Source organism: Mus caroli, unplaced genomic scaffold (genome assembly GCF_978045245.1).
Source record: "Mus caroli unplaced genomic scaffold, Mus_caroli_1 scaffold_11, whole genome shotgun sequence".
NCBI lineage: Eukaryota > Metazoa > Chordata > Mammalia > Rodentia > Muridae > Mus > Mus caroli.
This window is the reverse complement of record NW_028227266.1, coordinates 63,332,228-63,354,685: the sequence shown is the minus strand read 5'-3', so window position 1 is coordinate 63,354,685 and position 22,458 is coordinate 63,332,228. Positions and strand designations below refer to the sequence as shown.

At 39.8% G+C, this 22,458-nt stretch overlaps 1 protein-coding gene across 1 annotated transcript; it reads left to right on the top strand.

The window, feature by feature from the left end:
* The first annotated feature begins 190 nt into the window (after positions 1–190).
* On the top strand, positions 191–21,400 carry Rab11a (RAB11A, member RAS oncogene family). Its single transcript, XM_021171701.2, has 5 exons — positions 191–381; positions 9,508–9,703; positions 11,119–11,312; positions 12,343–12,423; positions 21,013–21,400. Exons 1-5 carry the CDS (start codon positions 342–344, stop codon positions 21,150–21,152), a joined length of 651 nt encoding a protein of 216 aa, XP_021027360.1. The 5' UTR covers positions 191–341; the 3' UTR covers positions 21,153–21,400.
* Positions 21,401–22,458: the final 1,058 nt, after the last annotated feature.

The window sequence follows — 22,458 nt, the reverse complement described above, 5'->3', positions numbered from 1 at the left end:
TAAGAGACCTTCTCTGAATGATTGGGGAGAAGAACAAGCCAAAGGCTCCAAGGACCATCTTAGGATTGTTTTTCCTGTAAGACTTCCCAAAGCCGGATGAGAATGTGGAGACCACTCCTGCGCATTCCACCCTGCCTAGCTTATGGGCGGGGTGTCATCTCTCCGGAAGTACTTTCTGTGAGGGGCTGGGGCCTTCCGGAAGTGACGCAGACAGGGCGGGGCTCGTCACCGGGTCCGGCAGCTGAAGCTCCTCGCTCGCTCGGGTTACCCCTGCAGCGACGCCCCCTGGTCCTGCCGCCGTTGCCACCGCCGCTCCCGCCCCTCAGCTCCTCGGCCGCGCCATGGGCACCCGCGACGACGAGTACGACTACCTCTTTAAAGGTGAGGCCGTGGGCCGGCGAGAGCCCATTTGGGGCCCGAGACACTCCCGGGGGACCTCTCAGGGCCAGCCCTGCCCTGGTCGGAGTCCGCCTCGGCGCTTCCTTCCTGCCGCCCCGTCGGGGGTCCTGCCGCTCGTCCGGATTCCCGCGCCCTTGGGAGGCCTGACGAGCCGCGGCGCCCCTCACTGTGTGTCCTCCCCGATGGCTGCGTCCCTCACGGCCGTGCAGTTCCTTCCCTAGGCATCTCGAGCCCCTCCTCTTGGATGCTGCTGCTCGTCTCACATTCCCCCACCTCTGACAGGCCCCTGCCTGGGCTGAGCACCCACATCGGGACACCCACTGGCTCGGGGGGGGGGTTGCTTTTTTTCTTTTCTGTTCATTTCCCTTTTCTTCCCTTCCCTCCTCGTGAGCCTTTTCCTGGGCTTCGGCCAGATTCGCCCGTCCCCGAGCCCCCACCCCCATCCCCGCAGACCTCGAGGTCAGTACCCGCGGACTGTCCCCTCCCTCCCCACAGACGGGCAACTAATGTTTAGTACTCCGGAGCGACCTGGCTGGTGGGAGGGAGAGAAGGGGAGGGCAAGAGGGGCTGTCCATCACTCCTGGCTTTCATGCACTTGTCGCAGTGTCCAGGCAGGCAGATGACTTCCCACCTCGCGGTTTTTTGCCCCATTTCATCTCCTGTCCCTGCCCAGCTACAACCAGACCGGGATAACTCCTTTACTTGGCTTTCGAGAAGGGGCTGCGGATGGGTGGTGGCTGTTATCCCTGCCAGACCTGAAGGCCCAGTTCCCGAACAGGAAAGGTTGTGCGCTGCACAAATACTAGCGAGCTTATCACTGTGGACTGGTTGCTTCCTGCTGCAATACTGGGAGGATCCGACCGGAAGGGAAGAGCCCTGGTTGGTCACATACCTTCCCCAAACGGTGAGAGAGGGTTATAGTGCTAGCGTGCCCTTTTAGTGAAATCAAGGATCTATTACAGGGTTGGGGGAAATGTGGAGCCGGCGGACAGAACAGGGAAGGATGTAAATAGAGGCTTGCTTATGGGTTGAGTCCGCGAAGAAGCCGAAGTGAAAGGATACGGTTCTCAGTGACGAGAGAGTACAGTGAACGCTTTTTTGTTCATGAATGCGCTCTCACTTTCGTAGCCTTGCTCTGCTCCTGAATTAGAAGGGCAACCATCAGTAATTTGTTGAACAAAGATCATTGCCAGTGAGGAAGAAGCCCTTGCTTTTAAAGCTTTTCTGGGGAGGGTGGAGTTTCAAGAGTGTTAAGCATGGTGAGTGTTCCTGGCTTTGCCATTGGGTGCTAAGAATGAGTGGACTCAGTGAAGAAGCAGGAAACATTTCCAAATACAAGTCTTGACATTAGCTGCTAGTACACCCTTATCAAAAGTCACTCCTCCGAATATTCTATTTATAGGGTAAGTACCTTTAGTGTTACCCTCACTACCATATTGGAAAGTAATGTATAGATAAGAAGGCACCAAACTTTAAAAATACAACTAGGAAAGCAGGCCTTGGCGGTATAGGCTTTTAAAATCCCAGCATTTGGGAGGAAGAGGCAGGCAGTTCCAGTCCAGCCTGGTCTACAGAGTGAGTTCCAGGATACAGGATTACATAGTGAGTCCCTGTCTAAAAAAAAAAAAAAAATCAAAATTAAAACAAATAGGAGACCTGGGATGTTTATTTAAGTCATTTAGGATAATTTGAAATTATCTAAATCCTAAGGTTTAGTCAATCAGGGAGTTTTATTTTTAAGTACTTTGTAATGGTGGTACCTTTTGAAGTTATTTCTCTTATTTGGTTTGGAATGTGAATGTTGGTTATAGAAAACTTTATTTTTCCTAAGAATGTTAATTTATCCTAGATTGGCCGAAGAAATTAAAGTTTAATTTTTAGATTAGACCATCCTTTGATCAATGAGAAAACATGGGGGTTTATGTTTCTTTGCCTTGTGACCTTGGAAAAGTTAACTTTTTTTTTGTATTTTTTTACTTTTTGAGATTATGATATAATTATACTATTTTTCCCAGCTCAACTTTTTTGAGCCTCAGTTTCCTCAGTAAAGGAAATACTATGATACTTTTGGGGGAGTGAGATGATCAGATTTAGCTCTTGTGAGGACTCAGTAAGTGGTTATAAATGAAGTTATAGTTCTTGTCAGGCTTTTGAGCTTTTGAGCTTTTAAAAATTTTAAAAAATTGTATTTACTGATTTGTGTGTGCTAATGTGTACACATGTTGAGGGTAAGAGAACAAATTTTGGGAGTCGGTTCTTTTCTTCCACCCGGACAGTCTCAGGGATCAAATTCATCTCATCAGGCTTGGTAAACAAGCATCATTCCCCACTGAGCCTCCTCACTTACTAATCAATACATCTTTTTAAAGAACATGTAAATTTTAATAAAGAAGCACAGAACCAAGAAACTTCTGAAATATTTTGTGTCTATGTGGGTTCTGGTTTTATTTTTTGTATACTTTGCTGTGTGAGACTGGGTGTTTAAAAATTCTGCTGAGAAGAGTTTCCACTTTTTAGAAACTGCTACAGGATATGAGTCACTTTATTTTTTATTTCAACACTGATTACTTAGCCAATTTTTTACTTATACAATTACTTTAAAATGATTTCATTCTACAGAGATTTATTCACTAAGATGAACCGTAGCATTTCAACTTTGGAGGAGGCTAGCTAGCACACTTAAAGTTAAGGCGACTGGGGTTTGTACATGGAACCCGAGCATGTTTATTAGCATGGGGTGGATTAGTCTAAGTGGGAATGTAATGTGGGCAGAGAGGACAATGCTAAATGATGCATTCTTGAAGGTTAATTTTTACTTAAGCATGGCTGTTTAAAAACCTGTTAATCTTGTACATATACAATGTAGTTAAGGTGCTGTGGGGCACAAGTGAGGTAGTTGGGTACCAAGACAGCCAAAGTGGCACTTCCTCAGCACAGCTGGGTGCGTAGTCTACCTCCCCTGGCTTTAGCTTCTGAGTCTCATTGAAATCCAGGTGTCACGAGTCATCAGCTGATCGTCAGTAGCACCCACCGACTTGAAGTTGAAGCTTGGTAGCTTTTCTTTCACAACTTTCGGCTTAGCAACTCAGATTCTGATGAACCTGGAAAAACGTGTCTAGACTTCAGCCTTATTGATGCATTTTATTTTAAAGACTTGGTGAGGTTGGACTGTGAATGTGGTTGAGATTAAAATTATCTTCCAAGCTTTTGAAAACCAGTGTGAAAATAGTAATTTCAGCTGGTAAATTTTAAAGCTAATATTCTGTAGGTGAGGTAAGAAGTTAAATTTTAGTCCAGAAAATAAGCTTGCTAGAGAAGTATAAAAGTAAATGTGGGCTGAGCATGGTGGCTTATGCCTGTGATTACAGTACTTGGGAGGACGAGGTAAGCGGAGGTAAGCCGTGATTCTTGAGGTCAGTCTGGGTTACAGGATGAGACCGTGTTTCAGAAACAACGACAACAGTAGCAAAAATACTTAAATGTGGTTGAAGATAAAAACTAAATTACATTATATATATACATATATACACACACACATTCTGCTTTTACAGTATTTAACAGTTTGATATTTGTGCTTTGTATAGAATATAAGGTATATATGTAAACAAATTAATATTAAGTATTAGTTTGAGCTTCGGTAGATGAGGCTATCTAAGTTTTGGGGGGCATTATATTTAGGAATTATATTGCCATCCAGTTTATAGATATTGCTATGTCCATTCAGCCTAGGATATTATATTAGTAATTGATACATTACTAATTAAAAAAATTTACTGGAGCTTCCTTTAAATTCTTTTTGCATTTATTTATTTGCTTATCTATGTACTGTTTGTATGTTGGGGGTGTGTGGAGGTCAGAAGTCTGTCCTCTCTTCCTACCTTCAGGTTTGGCAGCAAGTGTCCTTATCTTGCTTGCCCAGAAATTGATTTCTTTGATTGTTGGGTATGAATACATAGTATCCCACATTTTTAAAAACAAGAGGCTGGTGGTAAATAATAACTCAGTGATAAATCATATGCTTAGCATTAGCCTTAGGTGTTTAGATCCTCACACTACTGGTGGTGGTGGTGGGGAATTAAATGTTGTCATCTTAATGAAAGTATTTTGCCTTGAAATTGTTTAATTTTGAGTCCACAAAGGGCCATAAGTTTTTTTGTTTGTTTGTTTTGTTTTTTTAAGAATCATTATCAATGACCAATGAATTCTCTTTTGTTAGATAATTCCATCCATCCATCCATCCATCTATCCGGCCATTGAGCCTAAATAGATTACTTCTTGCTTTGGTTAGAAAAAAGAAATGGCTCTCTCCTTATCATGTCACATTTCTTTTTCTTTTTTATTTTCTTTATTTTTTTTTAAAGATTTATTTATTTATTATATGTAAGTACACTGTAGTTGTCTTCAGACACTCCAGAAGAGGGAGTCAGATCTTGTTACGGATGGTTGTGAGCCACCATGTGGTTGCTGGGATTTGAACTCCGGACCTTTGGAAGAGCAGTCGGGTGCTCTTACCCACTGAGCCATCTCACCAGCCCCTTTTTCTTTTTTAAAGATCTATTTATTTTATGTACTTATTTATATAAATACACTGTAGCTTTTTTTCAGACACACCAGAAGAGGGCATCAGATGACATTGCAAATGGACGTGAGCCACCATGAGGTTGCTGGGAATTGAACTCAGGACCTCTGGAAGAGCAGTCAGTGCTTTTAGCTGCTGAGCTATCTCTCCAGCTCTGATCGAATCTTTGGTCATTTAAGATATCCTTTTCCTTTGACAAGTTGCTGGTCTTTGGAGATCTTGTCAGTAACTAGTTGGTATAACTATTTTATACTGTTAGATCATTTGTGAATTTTGAATTGTTCACAAACTATTGCTTTTTTTTTTTTTTTTTTCCTGTTTTTTTGAGACAGGGTTTCTCTGTATAGCCCTGGCTGTCCTGGAACTCACTATGTAGACCAGGCTGGCCTCCAACTCAGAAATCCGCCTGCCTCTGCCTCCCAAGTGCTGGGATTAAAGGCATGTGCCATCACTGCCGGGCGCTATTTTTTAAGTAATACATTTTTAAGGTAATTTTTTTAAGTAATAAAATTAATTGGTTACATGGGGGGGTGTGTGGGTTCTTCACTTAGTATAAGAATTTGACCTTGATGAGATGGTAAATTTAGTTATTAGTTAAAAGTAGAGGTCAAGGCATAAGCCAGAGAGCTTCAGAGATGGCTCAGCAATTAAGAGCACTTGTTACTCTTGTAGAGAGAACCTCACCCCAGTTCCAGGTGACATAGCAGGCATGAATGTTATGTACATACATGCATGTAGACAAAGCATTCACACACATAAAGTAAAATAAAAAACAAAACTCCAAAATGTAAGAATGGCTAATTTTTAAAAAACAAAACAGAGTGTGACTTAGTGCTGGAGTGTCTGTGGGAGAGTACACTGCTCTTTGAAGGTGTCCCCACCACAGGATGCCGTTACCCAGGTGACATGCTCACCTTCGCTTTCTTACTTTAGACTGTGAGTGGTTCTGAATTACTATCTGAAACTGGAGTGTCTGTGAATTAATTAGATGTGTTCTAATCTTTAGTTTTTTTTCTTTCTGCACTGTTTCATACCTCAAGTGAGTGCTGATGCTAGTGTGTGACCAGAAGTGACTGAAAGGAGATTTCCTCAGCAGGTTATCCAGTCTTCTTCCTCTCCAGATCACACTTATTTATTTAAGGGTTTTTTCTTTTTTGGGGGGTGGGAGGCTCATGCCATGGTGTTTATGGATAGAAGTCTAAGACAATCGAAGGGATGGATTTTCTTTCTACTGTGTGGGTCCATGGGATTGAACTCAGGTCTTTAAGCTTGGCAGTAATTGCCTCTACCAGTGAACCGTCTTTCAGGCCTGAGTTCCTGTATTCTTGTCCTGACTGAGGATTTCTATGCAGGAAAGATGAAGGAAGTTTTGGCAGAAGCCCAGACTGGGTTCTTGGCTGGGACCCTCTCCCTGTTCCCACCAGGAGTTGTGATCTGACCATTTAACCTCTTATACTAAGAATGAACAGTGAATGTATCTCAATAAGGAGGCTCTATTAATGTTGCTGGGATTCAACTTCACATCTACAGTAGTGGAGTTTGGAAACCAGCCTACTAATCTGTTTTCATGGCCTTGACATCATTTTCCCTGGTATCTAGTAAAAGCATTTAATGTCTGTTTACTAGGGTACTCTCTGACTACAAAGACAGAATTATCTTCTTTGTTACATGGAGTCACTGCTGCTGGGATTTCTTGCTGAATCAGCTGATACAGGAAGCCAGAAAGATATGCACTTGATAACGCATGGTTGTTCTAGGGTGAGCTGTGTATACTTCTGTAACAAGAAAGGTGTACACTCTTTTTCCTTTGGCTGGAGTGCAGTCAGCCTCCTTTCTACATGCACCATCAAATCCCAGTCTTTTGAGTAAAACATGGCTTATTAGTCTGTGACCTTAACCCTGTGTGTTGATTTTTCTAGTCTGATGCCTAAATCAATTAGCTACTTAAAAAGTATTACTAGTCAACAGTAGAAATAAATACAGTGTTCACTAAAATACCTACAAAAATTTATGCAGGGAAAAAATGTTAGCTGGCTCAGATTCTGTAAACCTCCAACCCCATTTTGATCTTTAAATTTATGTTTTAACCCAACTTGTCTGAAGTTGGGCACAATGGCACACACCTATAATCTTAGCATTCAGGAAGCTGAAGTAAGAGAGTTTTGTGTGTTCTAGACCAACCTGGGTTCCAAATTGAGACCCTCCCTTAAAACAAACAACTTGTTTTTCAGTTTCCTGTCTCGACCAACTCACCCTCATCCCCTCTCCTTGAGAGACAGTGTTTCTCTGTGTAGCTCTACTTCTCTTGGATCTCATTCCTGTAGACCATACATACTGGCCTCAAACTCAGAGATCTACCTGCCTCTGCCTCCCAAGAGCTAGGATTAAAGGTGTGTGCAACTGGCTCTGTTTCTTTTTGTTGTTTTGCTTTGAAACTGGATCTCACTTTGTAGCTCTTATTGGCCTAGAACTCTGTGTAGACCAAATTTGCCTTGAACCCAGAAAGATCTGCCAACCTCTGCCTTCTAAAAGTACACTATGCAGTACACTTCTAAAAGAAGTACACCATGGCTGACTATGAAAATTTTAATGTGTGTGTGTGTGATTTGGTCTACAGTAATGTCTGTTAACTACTTGTATGTAGTATAGGCAGAGGCCAGAAAGGGACATCAGATTCTGGAACTGAATTACAAACTGTTGTTTGGAGTTAAAGTACTGTAAGGACCCCTGGGTACAAGGACTCAAACCTGGGTCCTTGGAAGAATAGCCAGTGTTCATAACCATTGAGCCATCTCTCCAGCCCATGAAATCCCCCTTCCTTTTTAAAAATGTTCTTAATTGCATTGATTGGAACTGGAGAGGTGACTTAGTGGTTAAGAACTGGCTGCTCTTAGAGAGGACCCAGTTCAGTTTCCAGCACCAATATTTGGCTGTTCACTACTGTCTGTAACTCCAGCTCTCTTCTCTTCTGGCCCATATACATAGCATACGTACTCATGTTTATAAACATGGAAAATTATATTCATTCACTTGTGTGAGCTCTGTAGTAGTATATATTTAATCTCAGTTGGGGGTTTCTACCCCGCCTTAGATCATTTAATTCCCAGATAAAAGACACAACATTTTTATGTTTCTAATAACCTTTAATGAACTAGAGCTGGTCAGATATCTACCCTCTATGCTATTAAAATCTACTTTCCTGTCAATAACCTTGAGTTAAAACTTGTCATGTTCCACCTGGGCAGCTCTTAACTCCAATTGGTCAGCTCTCGTGGTCATGTTTTCATGACTCACCTATCCTGTGACATGTTCTCTCTCCTAATGGTCTCTCCTCAGACCCCAAGCCTTGGGGCATCTTTATTCACCAATCAGGAATAACTTGGGTGGCAAGGTTATATAGCATCGCTTGGGTCTACAGGTCATCCCTAAGGGCAACCAGGACCAGTATTTAGTATTATAATACATAGCAATAGACCAGACGTCAGCTGAGTTCTGTGCACAAGTGGAGTGTATGGGTCCCAGAGATGGAACTCTGTCGTTCTCAGGCTTGGTGGCAAGTGCCTTTATTTGCTAAGTCATCTCACCAGCTCTATTTGAAGAGTTTCAAAGTAGAGTAACACTTGAGATGACAAGTTACTTGTAAATAAACTGCCATCTTTTATAAAAACCACAGGAAGTAGGTATAATCAAAATTTGTTTTGAAAAAAATTTTTTTAAAGTCCTAAGTCAAAGTGTTTGCCCTCCTTGTTTTGGCTTTGACTCAGTGTGTCGGAATTGTTAACTTCCTAGGGCTCCCGTTTGTAGTGAGGTGGGGCACCCTCGTGCTTTCTGCCAGTCTGAATTGTAACTATTAAAGATGATTATAGTTTCTATGAGCAGAGCAGCAAAGCTTGTAAGCCTCATGCCTCCTGTTTTAAATGTGTTTCAGCTCTCTATCACTCCCAGTCTTTAATGACAGTAGTAGAATGTAGTAGTAGAACACACATGCTTTCCTACTCCATGCGCTGACATCTTTTGTTTGATGTCTAACACATTAAAATCACAAGTTGATATTTACTTTTCAGAATGCTTTCTAAGTTAGTGAGGTTGGTATAAGTTAAAGGTAATTGGTGTTTGAATTGATGACTACAGTATTCTATGATTAAAATTGCAAAATTGCATTTTTAAGGGCTGGGGATATAGCTCAGTTGTCAGGTGTTAGCTACCTTACATGAGTAGGGCACTGGGTGTGAGTTCCTAAATAGGAATAAAAGAGGGGGATGTTTTTTAGATGGGGTGCTATATCTGATCTGTGCTAAGTAGACGATGTGCGAAAGTCATTATGCAGACAGAAATAGATTACAAAGAGTAAGTGATTGGTTTAAATCGATTAGTCACTGATGTAAACTATTCAGTACTATGCTTCTGTCTCTTTAAAAATCCTTGGTTGTATTTATTTTGAAGCCAAACATCCTCCTGTTAAGCATGTTGGTATTTTGAATGTGTGTGCCTTCATCCAGCTTATATTATTTATTTTTTTGTCTTTTTAGTTGTCCTTATTGGAGATTCTGGTGTTGGAAAGAGTAACCTCCTGTCTCGATTTACTCGAAATGAGTTTAATCTGGAAAGCAAGAGTACCATTGGAGTAGAGTTTGCAACAAGAAGCATCCAGGTTGATGGGAAAACAATAAAGGCACAGATATGGGACACAGCAGGGCAGGAGCGGTACAGGGCTATAACGTCTGCGTAAGTTCATGGTTTTCAGTTCTGGAATAGGTTGGTATCAGGTGAATTGCTGACTTTAGGTATTGGGAAGAAACAGTAGTCCTCCCTTAACCTTGCAAGACGTTCCAAGACCTTCCTTTAATGCCTACAACCACAGATTGTTCTAAACCCTATGTTTCTCTCTCTTAAAATTCATCTTATTTTTATTCATGTTTTGCCTGCATATGTGTATGTGTACCATGTTCATGCTTAGTACACATGGAGGTAAGAAGATGGTATCAGATCCATTGAAAGTATAGTTACAAATGGTTGTGAACCACCGTGTAGATGCTAGAAAACAAACCTGGGTCCTCCTCAGCAGCAGCAAGTACTCTTAACTGCTGAGCATCTTTCCAGCACCTTGTATCTTTTCTCTTAATAGACCCTTTTTTCTTTGTCATGTCATAATTGCTTTGGGGGGCTATTCTTAAATAAACTAAGGGTTACTTGAACACAGAAAAGACCATAAATAATGGGAGGGCTACAAAGTGACTTTAACAGGCAGGTAGTTTATATAGTGTGGGTACATTGGACAAAAGAATGAGTCATGTGCTGGCCTGGATGAAGGGGAACACTGAGGAGTTTGTCATGATACTTAAAATGGTGGCAATTTAAAGCTTATGAATTATTTATTATTATTTCCCATTTAATATTTTTGGCCTGTGGATGACTAGGTATAAAACCTCATATAAGGGATGACTACTGTCTACCATATCTGGTGTGTGTGTGTGTGTGTGTGTGTGTGTGTTGATACCTGGTCTCACTTTGTAGCATGGTACTCATTATGTAGCCCAGGCAGGCCTCAGACCTCCAGCACCCAGGACAGTTATGTGGCACCACCCCTCATGTGATACTAGGAATTTTCAGAAATGTATTTACAAGTTTGTATTATTATTTTTAAAAATCTCTTTGTGTGTGTATTTGTGTGTGTCCCTGAAGATGAGCATATGAGAGAATGTAGAGGGTGTTTGTGTTAGTGTGTATGTCTGTGTATTCTTGCTGTGTAGATAGAGGTCAGAGGACAGACAACCTTGGATGTTGGTCCTCACACTTGTGAGGTCCTACCTTGTTTGAGATAGGCAGTATTTGTTGTTCAGTGCTGTTTATGCCAGGATACCTGTCCTGAGAACTTCTAGGATTCTCCTGTTTCAGCCCCCCCCCCCCCCCCCGACTCCCTCATATCACAGTAGGAGGACCAGGATTACTGAGTGCTACCATGTCAGCTTTTTCATGGGTTCTGGGGATTTTTAACACCCAAGCAGATTTTCATGCAGGATGGCAAGTGTTTTAGCCACAGAGCCATCTCTCCAGCCCTATACCATCACATTTTGTGTTCTTTCTGGTGTTCATTTCTACCTTTTTATTGTCTTCTGATAGTTATATGTTTCTGTTTGCAGATACTATCGTGGAGCAGTAGGTGCCTTATTGGTTTATGACATTGCTAAGCATCTCACATATGAAAATGTAGAGCGATGGCTGAAAGAACTGAGAGATCATGCTGATAGTAACATTGTTATCATGCTTGTGGGCAATAAGAGTGATTTACGTCATCTCAGGGCAGTTCCTACAGATGAAGCAAGAGCTTTTGCAGGTTAGTAATATAAGCTCCACAATATTACAGTGCTTCTGTATTTCTCTGTTTGAACATTACACCTCTCTTCTTTAGCAATGTTCTATGTGAGTCTGAAAAGTAGTCTGTCAAGGAGTGTCAAAGACTGACAAAGATGCTTAGAAGTTGAGCACTTTGCACTTCATGTAGGATCTGCTTATTTCTAGCTGCCCTTCTGGTAGGGGAAACTACCAGAAGAAAGCAGCGCTGCATCTGCTAAGAAGTCATGAAGTTGTGTTAGTGAAAGGATTATGAGTATTTTCCTTTAACTTAAAATTTTCAAATTGAATAGACTTCTAAGTGAGTATGTTTTTAGCTATATAGTTGCTAGGGAGGATGGTTAGGGGTGGAAATAGTGGACGTTTGATAAGTTAACTAAATTCTGAATAGTTTCACGCATTGCTATTGGTGGTATTTATATGCAGAAGTAATTACAAGGGAGCGAAAATTTACTTACTGAAGTAAAAGTAAAATATTGTCTGGATATTACGCCAGACGTTGATACCATTTAGAGGTTTTTGTGTGGTAGTTTGAAATACTTTCTCATGTATCTTTCCGATAGTCTCATGACTGTCTGAAGAATAGTCTCAGGCTGCTCTTGAATTCTTGGCCATGCTGAACTAAGTCTTAGTCTTTTATCTTCCCTTTTGTGATTGTAAGCTTATCACATCTTCTGTTTTAAAACTTGGAGAAAGCTGGGCAGTGATGGTACATGCCTTTAATACCAGCCCTCTGGAGGTAGAGGCAGGCAGATCTCTGTAATTTCCAGGCCAGTCTAATATACAAAGGAGTTCTAGGACAGCCAAGGCTACACAAAGAAATCCTGTCTTGTAAAGCCAAAAAAAAAAAAAACAACTACCACCAAAAAACACCTTATGGAAAGTTGGGGAGGTAGGTCTGTGGTAGAGGGCTTGGCTAGCATTGGGGAGGCCCTGGATTAGATCACCAATCACCAGCACTATTAAACAGCAATCAAAATTTACCAGACTGAAAATTTTGTTTCTTTTTACAGAGAAGAATGGTTTGTCATTCATTGAGACATCTGCTCTAGATTCTACAAATGTTGAAGCTGCTTTTCAGACAATTCTAACAGGTGAGACCTGTGTTTTCGGTTACACCAATGGGAACTGGAGTTTTAGGAAGTGAGTTAATTAGGAAACTGTTATGCCACCTGAAAATGACTATCATTAGAGAGCAACTATAGTATAAATTCCTTGATGTGTACAGTTACAGTTTTTGCAGGTTGCACTTCAGTCATGTGAATTCATCTGGGGAAAAATTCTTTGAAAGTAATTTGTTCATTTCCTTGTGTTCAGGCAATGTAGTCTATACCTCATAGTCAAAGGGACAGTTATATGTTCTTACGTATGTTCTTCTCTTTTTAAAATGCACTTTCATAACGTAAATACTGAGATCCTGACTATAGAAAGATATAAATGCCTTTGGAAGTTAGAAAAAATTGACTGGAGAAGTGGCTTGGCATTTAAGGGTACCTTCAGTTCTTCCCAAGCACCCAAGTTTTGTTCCCAGCACCCATGTGGGGTGGCTCACAACTGCCTATAGCTCTAGCTTCAGAGGATCCGAACGATGGTACCAGTACACATGTGACAGACACACATGCACACACAAAAAAATCTTAAAAAAAGAAAATTGAAAAACCTAGGGAAATTACATCAAAAATTTTAAGTGAAAAAAAGAAAGCACAGATAGTTCTTCTGAGAGAACAGGAGTGTGTTCCTTGTAAACACAGTCGGCCCAGTCTGCATATGGAAAGGTTTAAATGAGTACAAGGAATGGGACAAAGTTCACGCCGTTTTGGAATGTGAGTTACCAGGTCAGCTTCTTGTAAAAGAAGACATTTTATTTCTTCAGACTCATATTTTCTTTGGTTTTATTAGAATAACCAAATTATAAGTACATTTAATCTATTAAGAAGTACTTTCATAGATTGTTTTTCAATAGACCTAAATGATGTGTTACTTTTAAGAACTTATGAATTAGAATCTAATCAACACAAAGTAGAGTCTTATGTAGTGTTCTGATAAATTGTTATATAGAATTGTTTAGTTTCCTATTGTAATGTAATAAGTTTTAATGCTGTATGTAGCACTTATATTAGAGATGATCAGAATTTTAACTTTTAAAGTATTCTTTTATTGTTTAAAAGAAAAGTGTGTGTAATAAGCCTAGGGATTTAGATCATGAAGTGGAAAGCCTGATTCTTCCATTTATTTTTGGAGCTATGATCTTGAGCAAGTTACTTTTTCAAAGGCTTTAATTTCTTCATTTGTAAAATTTGGATATATGTTGGGTTGGAGAAATGGCTCAGCAGTTGGGAGTACATATTTTTCTAGAGGACTGGAGTTTGATTCCCAGTACTCATGCCAGGCTGCTTCTGTAACTCCAGCTCCAGGGGATCTAACACCCTCTTCTGACATCTACATATACATGAGAACAAACACACATAGATATACACATATACACATAGTTTAAAATAAACAAAGTTTCTGATACATTTTGGTTAGTTACTATTTTCTTCGTGAAGGAGCTTGTACTTTTAAATTACAGGAGTATGATTTGATATGGCATGATTTAATTTGTTATTGCTAGTTAGGGGTTTTTGTTATTGTTTTGTTTGTTTGTTTTATCTTTATTCCACAGAAAAGAATGCACTGTCACTGATACTTTAGTAGTTCCCAAAAATATATGAGTTAATGCCTGTCAAGGGCTTAGCTCTTCCTGGTACATAGCAAACATTTGATAAATCAGTATTTAAGTAGTAATTAAGGAAAAACAACATGTTAAAATACATAGAAAAAAAAATTTTTAAAAATAATATAAATATTGGTGATTTGCATGTACTTTATTAAAAACATTTTTTTTTGTTGTTGGTTTGATTTGTGTCTTAGTTGGGGTTTCTATTGCTGCAATGTAACATTGTGGCCAAAAAGCAAGTTGGAGAGGAAAAGTTTTATTTAGCGTACACTTCCAGATCATAGTCCATCACTGGAGGAAGTCAGGGCAGGAACTCGGAGGTTGGAACCTAGAGCCAGGAGCTGAGGAGGACTTCTGCTTGCTGACTTGCTTCACTTAGCTTACTTAGCCTGCTAACTTATAGAACCCAGGACCACCAGCCCAGGGATGGCACCATCCACAATAGGCTGGGCCTTCCCCCATTGATCACTAATTGAGAAAATGCCTTACAGATGGGTCTCACAGAGGAATTTTTCTCAACTGAGGCTCCTTCCTTTGATTATTCTAGCTTGTGTTAAGTTGGCACACAAAACCAGCCAATACACGTTAGCTTAGTTTTGTTTTGTTTTGTTTCGCTTTGTTTTGAGATAAGGTTTTTCTGTGTATTCCTGGCTGTCCTGTAACTTGCTCTGTAGAACTTGCTCTGTCCTGGAACTCAGAGATCTACCTGCCTCTGCCTCTGCCTCTGGAATGTGAGATTAAAGGCGTGCACCACCATTGTCAGCATAAAATTGTTTTTGTTATCTGAAGAATAGTCACTATGGCTGGAGGGGAATAGACAGCTTGTGGCACTGGCAGCTTTTTAAAAAGATCTTTTCTGAGTGATCTCGCTGCAGATAGTTTTAAGCTTGCAATATTTTATTGAATATACAGTATGCCTACAAGTCCTACTTTCTTTTTGTTTTCCACTGTGTGGGCCAGGCCAGGCCAGGCTTGAGCATTCAGAGATCCACCTGCCTCAGCTTTGGGAGTGCTGAGAATAAAAGCATGTGCTACTACACCTGGCCTAATTTTTAATCTTTTTAAAAATCACATTTTATTTATTCATTTATATAAGGTATGGGGTTATAGTATTTATAGTGTGGTAGCCAAAGGACAGCGCCTTTTAGCATGTGGGTCATGGGGCAAGTACTCAGGTCATCAGGCCTGGTGGCAGCTTCCTTTATTCATGGAGCTAAAATGTAAAATTATTGGAACTATTGTGCAGCAGATCCACACTTTGTTCATGTCTGAGTTGTCTGGTGGTGCTTTTAGAAGTAGTTCACTAGTAGCAAGGTGGGCTGATGGGTTGCTTCAGTCCTGCCTTCCAGTGCAGCTTTGTTTTTTCCATCTCAAGTTCACCAGGAGTTGTGTGGGGGAGGGGTAAACTGTTAGGGATCCAACTCGGTCTTTTCTTAATCTTATGCATGAGTACACCACCATTGCTCTCTTCAGACACACCAGAAGAGGGTTGTCAGATCCTATTACAGATGATTGTGAGCCACCGTGTTGTTGCTGGGAATTGAACTCAGGACCTCTGGAAGAGTAGTTGGTGCTCTTAACCACTGAGCCATCTCTCCAGCCATCGACTATGTCTTGAGCATGTCAGGCAGGCAAGCTCTGTCCCAGCTGAGTTTCATCCCTAAGAGATGTTTTTAACCACTGTTTTCCATGCTCTCTTTTCATTTTAACTTTGTATTTTGGCAATTTCAGAGTTGGTTAAATCTTACAGTAATAGTATAAAGAATTTGTGAGAACCTTAACACCCCATTTCCTTAAGTATTAGTGTCTTTTTCCTTTCCATTTACCTTTCCCTTCCCAACAAAGACACACACACACACACACACACACACACACACACACACTATATGCAAATGCAAGCAGGTACTCTGCGTACCACCCTCTATCCCTAAGTCTTCTGTTGTTGTTGTTGCTTATTTACTAGAAACAAGTACTTTCTCTTCTATAACGTAACACAGTGATTTAAACCAATAGTCAGTCTTTAGCTACAAGTCTGACTCAGATTTTGCCAGTAATTCCAATTAATAATAAGAAGGAAAAAGCCTGGAATCATAGCATATGTGCTGTTTAGCTGTCTTGTCACTGCTTGACAATAGTTCCTTTAATTTTTCCTTTCTCATCACCCTTAGTATTTTTAAGAGATATAGGTCAGTTGTCATCTCTCAGATTGAGTTTTATCCAGTGTTTCTTTGTGATTAAATGCAGGTGTACAGCTTGTGGCCTGAATGCCATAAAGGTGGTTCAGCTCATCATATAAGAGGCTCATGATAATGTGTTTGTCTTAGCCACTGGTAGTTCTAACTTTGAACTTTAGTTCAGTTTAGAAATCTGCTTTTAGCCAGATTTCTCCATGTAATTAGTAAATTCAAGGTAAATTTCTAAATTGAAGACTAAACTCTTAATTCTATGGCTGAGATGATTTTAATTAAGGTAACACACTGGTTCTTTAAAGCCAGTTTGGTGGTACACACAAATCTGTAATCCTGATACTTGGTGGGCTGTATGTGCCCGGACCATATAACAAGACCCTGTCTCAAAATAAATAAATAACAAAGGCACTAAAGTTGCCAGGTATTAACTTCATGAGAATATGGAGAATTATTAGAAGTTTTAATATTACATTTTAACTTGTTTCTGTTGCATGTATGTGTATATGTATGTGGGCACAGAGTGGAGGACAGAGGACAAATGCAGGAGGCAGTTCTTACTGTCTACCACGTGGGTCCCAGGGACGAAAGAAACATGGGTTGCTTTTACTCACTGAACTGTCTTGCCAGCTGAGTTTAAGACTGTTTTCACTAGGGGTAATAGTATCTTGGTTCTCACTTGCTGCAGAAGATGTGGCACTATCTCAAATGGGAATCTTTTTGACCTTCAAGAGATGTACATGATGAACAGGAGGTTTGAAAAGGTGAATAAATAAGAAGCTTTTGTAGAGGCTGGCATGGGTTACTAGACTACTAGGTTTTAAAAACTTTGGAGAAACTAAAGATTTTTAAATTTTTATTTTATTTTGTGTATATATACTTGTATATGTAAGTGTACCACATGCCTGAGGAGATCTGAAGAAGGTGTCAGATCCCCTGGAACTGCAGTTAAAGGTGACTTGAGCTGCCTTGTGGGTGCTTGGAACAGAACAGCATTCTCTGCCAGTCATCTTAACACCTAAGCCATCTCTCCAGCACCAATGGAACTATAATTATAACCCTTCTTGTTCCTTAATTTGGAACAATTGTGTGTAATTTCTTTAGAATTATTTTGCCAGCCAATCCACAATTCAGGGAGAGTAGAAAAACAGACTTTATATCTTCGGAGTTTTGCCTCATATTTAAAGCTATAATATATTAGTATTTTACTTCATGTCTAAATCTCCTATAAAAGATTCTGTTGGAGAATAGATAAAGCAGGATTGCTTTTTTTCTAATTATTCCTAACCTTTGGGCATCTTGAAAAGGGACTGCATGGAAATTAACTGATCACACATTCATTTGACTCTAAAGGAGAACAGATCCCTGAGAGTGAAATAAGTTACCTGCCTCTGACTTAGCATATTACTGCCCCCTCCTCCACGCTGCAGTAACCCCTGTTGAATGGCTTATGCTTATCAAAGAAAATTACACACACAAGAGACTTTAAGTACATTAGTTGTGGAACTCTTTAGAAATGTTTAGACCTGAAAAAATATTTTTCTAATTCCTTTTGTTTATTGTCTTGGTGGTTTTCACAAGTGGATACATTTTTGGTGACAAGAGAAAGCATAGCAGCTGTACCATTTCTAGAAGAATGCAGCACTTGTAGACTGTCACACAACACTGCTCAAGTTTCCTGCTTTGTAATGAGATCTCTTTAATTATTTACCTCTCTGTCGTCCGAGAAGTCTCCTTTGTCTCTCTTCCAGTGTTGCATGCCGTCGTAATTTATAGAGTTTCTGGTGTTTGGATTTGTTTTCCTAACTTAATCTTTAGAACAACTTGTAAAGAAGTTAACATTTAACAGGGATCACATATTTACTGTTTTTCTTTTCAGAAAGGTGCTCTATCCAGTTAGGTATTAATGGACAACATAAAGAGCGAATGGTATAGTTTAACCACAGGTTGATGATTATCATTATTCCTTAGTCATGAGCCTCAGTCAGGGAACTCTTCTTTGTCCTGGACACATTCCTATTCCATTCTTTTCTATTTTCTTTCCCCTCCCTCCCTCTTTCGCCCTCATCCCTATCTTCTCTTCTTTGAGATAATGTATTACTGTGTAGCTCTGGCTGTCTAGAACTTACTCAGTATACCTACCAGGTTGGTCTCAAACTCAGAGATCCACCTACCTCTGCCTCTCAAGTGCTGATATTAAAGGTATGTGCCACCACATCTGGCTTTTTTTTTCCTTTTAAGACAAATTTTTAAGTATTTATTTTCTCTAGTGGTATGAGGTTCATTGAGTGCCAAATTGTGAGAGTGAAGGCCAAAAGTCAACTTGCAGGGGGTAGACAAGTCTCCTTTTACCAGGTAGTTAGTGGGGATTATGCTCACATTGTCAGGATTGGAGAAAGGTGCCTTTATTCACTGAGCATCTCACTGGCCATCCCTATCCTCCCCCCAGCAAAAGACCTGTCAACACCATATTCTTTGTGTTCTTGTTTTTAAACTTTAATCAATAGCTTGTCTGTATTGTATTCTTTCTCTACTGATGCTCCTTCACCTTTGAACCACTACCATCCTTCTCAGACAAATGAGTGTTTTTGTTAGTTTAACTATTAACGTGTGTGTGTGTGTGTGTGTGTGTGTGTGTGTGTGTGTTTGTCTGTGTGTTCACACTCTTGTGATCCCTGAGTGTGTGTTTCATGTGTGTGGGTGATGGAAGAGGTCAGAAAAGGGAGTCAGATGCCCTTAGAGCTTGACTTAGGACCAGTTTCGAGCCACCTGCTAGTAACTGAACTCAGACCCTCTAGAAGGTTAGTGGGTTCTCTTAAAGCGCTGAGCCATGTCTCTAGCCCCGCTTAGTAAGTCACTGTTGCTCTACCTTAGGGAAAATGTTTTGTTTTTAAATATATGTGTATGAATGCTTTCATTTATGGAGGTGTGTACCACATAATATACCTAGTGCTCATGGAGGCTAGAAGGCATTGAATCTCTGGAACTGCAGTTATGCTAAGTCATCATTTGGGTACTGAGAACCAAACCCAGGTCCTATAAAAGCAGTAAGTATTCCTAATTGCTGTGTCATCTCCTCAGTACCAAGAAACTGATTTATCCCTTGTTTCCTGCGTACCTAGAACAGAATAGCTCATACTTGCCTACTTTAGTAATAACCATCAATGTCTGTTCCTGACCTATGACCTTTTTTTATTACTTTGAAATAAATCTCAGATAATAAGTCATTTCATTTGTGACTATTTTAGAATATATACCTAAAAAATTGGGACTTAAAATTTATAACAACACAGCCACTAAGAAATTATAGTAATTCCTTATTGCCATTTGTTATCTAAACAGTATTAAATAGATACGACCTTTTAAAAATCAACAGTTTAAATTAGGATTTAGGTAATGTTTGATAATGTTGATACATTATAGTTGGTTGATGTGTTTTGGACCTTTTTTTTTTTTTTTTGGTGGGGGTGGGGGTAGGGGTGAGGTGAAACAGGATCTTTCTACATAGCTTTGGCTGTCCTAGAACTCACTATGTTGACTAGGTTGGCCTCAGACTCAGAGATCTGCTGCATGCCTCTGCATTCCCTAACTCTGCAACTCAGTGCTGAGATTAAAGGCATGTATCGTCATGTCCAGCTTTTTTGGAACATTTTGACCATGTAACTTATTTATTTATTACATTGTAATTTTAACATTTTATCTCATGAACATGCATGTTCCTACATAGTCACATTATAGTTCTAAAAATTAAGTATGTCTATAGTATTTCTAATGAGCAGCTCTTACTCAGATCTTCCCATGTGTATTAATAATACATTTAATAAATCTTTTATGGAATTGCCTTTTGATGTTTTTAATGACAAGGTCTCATTATATAGCCCTGAGTGGCCTGGTACTTACAATGTAGACCAGGATGTCTTTGAGCTCACAGAGCTCTGCCTGCCTCTATCTTCTGATTAAAGGCTGTGGCTCTCCATGCATAGCCATGGATTTTTAATTTTTATTTAGATAGTTACCTACTGTATTAGGTAGCAGAGATAGAAAATTTATACTTATCTGACTCTGCATTTGTCCTATTTCTGCTTGAGCAAATTCACCAAGAGTTGTTTTGTCAGGGACACATGAAACCTGCATAGGAGTACATTGTGCCTTTCCTAGTACATCTTATTGGAAGGCTGATTATATTTTATATTTATATATAGGTTTCCCGTTTGTAGAGTTTCCCTACTTTTTGATGATATTGCTTAAGGAGGAGGCCTGTGTTCTCTGTTTTTTTTTTTTTTTTTTTTTTTTTTGGTTTTTGGTTTTTGTTTTTTTTTTTCCTGGTTTTTTGAGACAGGGTTTCTCTGTGTAGCCCTGGCTGTCCTGGAACTCACTCTGTAGACCGGCTGGCCTCGAACTCAGAAATCCGCCTGCCTCTGCCTCTGCCTCCCGAGTGCTGGGACTAAAGGTGTGCGCCACCACTGCCCGGCCACAAATTGGTAAAAACAATGCTTTGGCTCTGGTTAATGACTATTTGAAAATAAAACCTTACCTTTTGAGATAAAGTTCCAGTAGCTCAGGCTGTCTTTTCAACTTGCTGTGTGGCTGAGGTTGGTCTTGAACTCCTTATTTTCCTGCCTCCACCTCCCAAGTGTTGGGGTCACAGATGTGCACTACCATGCTTAGCCTAAAACTAAAATGTAATGTGGATGTTTCTGTTCTGTGTGTCTTCTGTCTCTTTTACACAAAGTCTTCATGGTTTATACACACTGAGTGTTTCTGTTTCTTCTGTCATTCAGAGATATACCGCATTGTTTCTCAGAAGCAAATGTCAGACAGACGTGAAAATGACATGTCTCCAAGCAACAATGTGGTTCCTATTCATGTTCCACCCACCACTGAAAACAAGCCAAAGGTGCAGTGCTGTCAGAACATCTAAGGCGTCTCTCTTCCCCTAGAAGGCTGTGTATAGTCCATTTCCCAGGTCTGAGATTTAAATATATTTGTAATTCTTGTGGTCACTTTCTGTGTTTTATTACTTCCTTACACTTAAGAATCTTCCCATGTCTTAAGTCTTTTGATTTGGCTTTATAAAATCCTCAACTTTGTCCTGAATGACTGCAGTTCTTTTTCATGCTATGGCTTCTCTAGCCTTAGTTTAATAAACTGAATGTTTGAAGTTCTCAGTTATTGTTTACTCTTCATCATGGAAGCCTGTCACTGTAGGACAGAATAGAACTCTGTCACTTGAAGTTTAGACCTATTGGTCCTGATCAGATCTAAGACAACCTTAGAAATAAGCTATTGTTTTGCCACAGAGCAGCTTGTAAAACACTCTTCTCAATACAGTACATATTTTGACAGATCTAAGGATTGCCCTGTAAACATAACAGCATTTTGAGAGCTTGAAGATTTTCCATTGTGGAAGTCAGTTTCTAAAATGCCTTAATAGGTCTATGTTGTAAATTTTTTCTTTAGTTTTTGTAAGCATCAAACATGATGGGGATTCTTTTTTTGTTTGTTTGTTTTTCTGGAAAAGAATTAATAAACACAAAGGACTGTTATGGTTTGCATAGGGTGTGGTTATGTGGTCAAAGTTACCCTGCTGCCTGGTAGGCTAGTGGACTTCTGTCTGAGGTGTCTCTGTTGCAGTGATCGGCAGCCAGAGTAGCTTAACCAGTCTCATTTCCTAGATTGTGTGATATTTTTATTGCTCATGCAATAACTAGCTTAATGCTGGTAATATCACATTTTGAAATGTTAATTTTGTTTTTAAACCTGTCTAGTAAGTGAAATGCAGCCTAATTTTATCACCATATTCACCAACCAGCATGGGTAATTATTTTAACAATGCTTATATTTGAGTTCTGCAGTGTATAATGGAATATAGCTCAATTAATCCTTTGGTTTTAGTATGTCTAAAGAATACAGTGAGAAGTTAATTTATACTCAAGTGGTACCACTTAAAGGCATGTGTTCTTTTAGTATGTAAAGTGAAATAGTACCTTGAATTTAAGTAGAATGTACTTAGCCATTGTAGGGCCCTGAAATAGATTTTTCCACTACATAATTGAAATCAATGGAACAACTAGTTTCTCATTCAGAAATGTACACACTAATACTTAGTTTTACTTCCTGTGGATAATATTAAGCACTTACCCTGACGTTTTCTGAAAGTTAACTGCAAAGACGTTATTAAGGATGGTGGGATACCTGCAAAAACTGTGTGGGCTTGCATAGATGAC

Coding starts and splice junctions, on each gene's coding strand:
- Rab11a (XM_021171701.2), top strand. CDS start 342: ATGGGCACCCGCGACGACGAGTACGACTACCTCTTTAAAG. Junction 382..9,507: donor GTACGACTACCTCTTTAAAG/GTGAGGCCGTGG, acceptor TTGTCTTTTTAG/TTGTCCTTATTGGAGATTCT. Junction 9,704..11,118: donor TACAGGGCTATAACGTCTGC/GTAAGTTCATGG, acceptor TTCTGTTTGCAG/ATACTATCGTGGAGCAGTAG.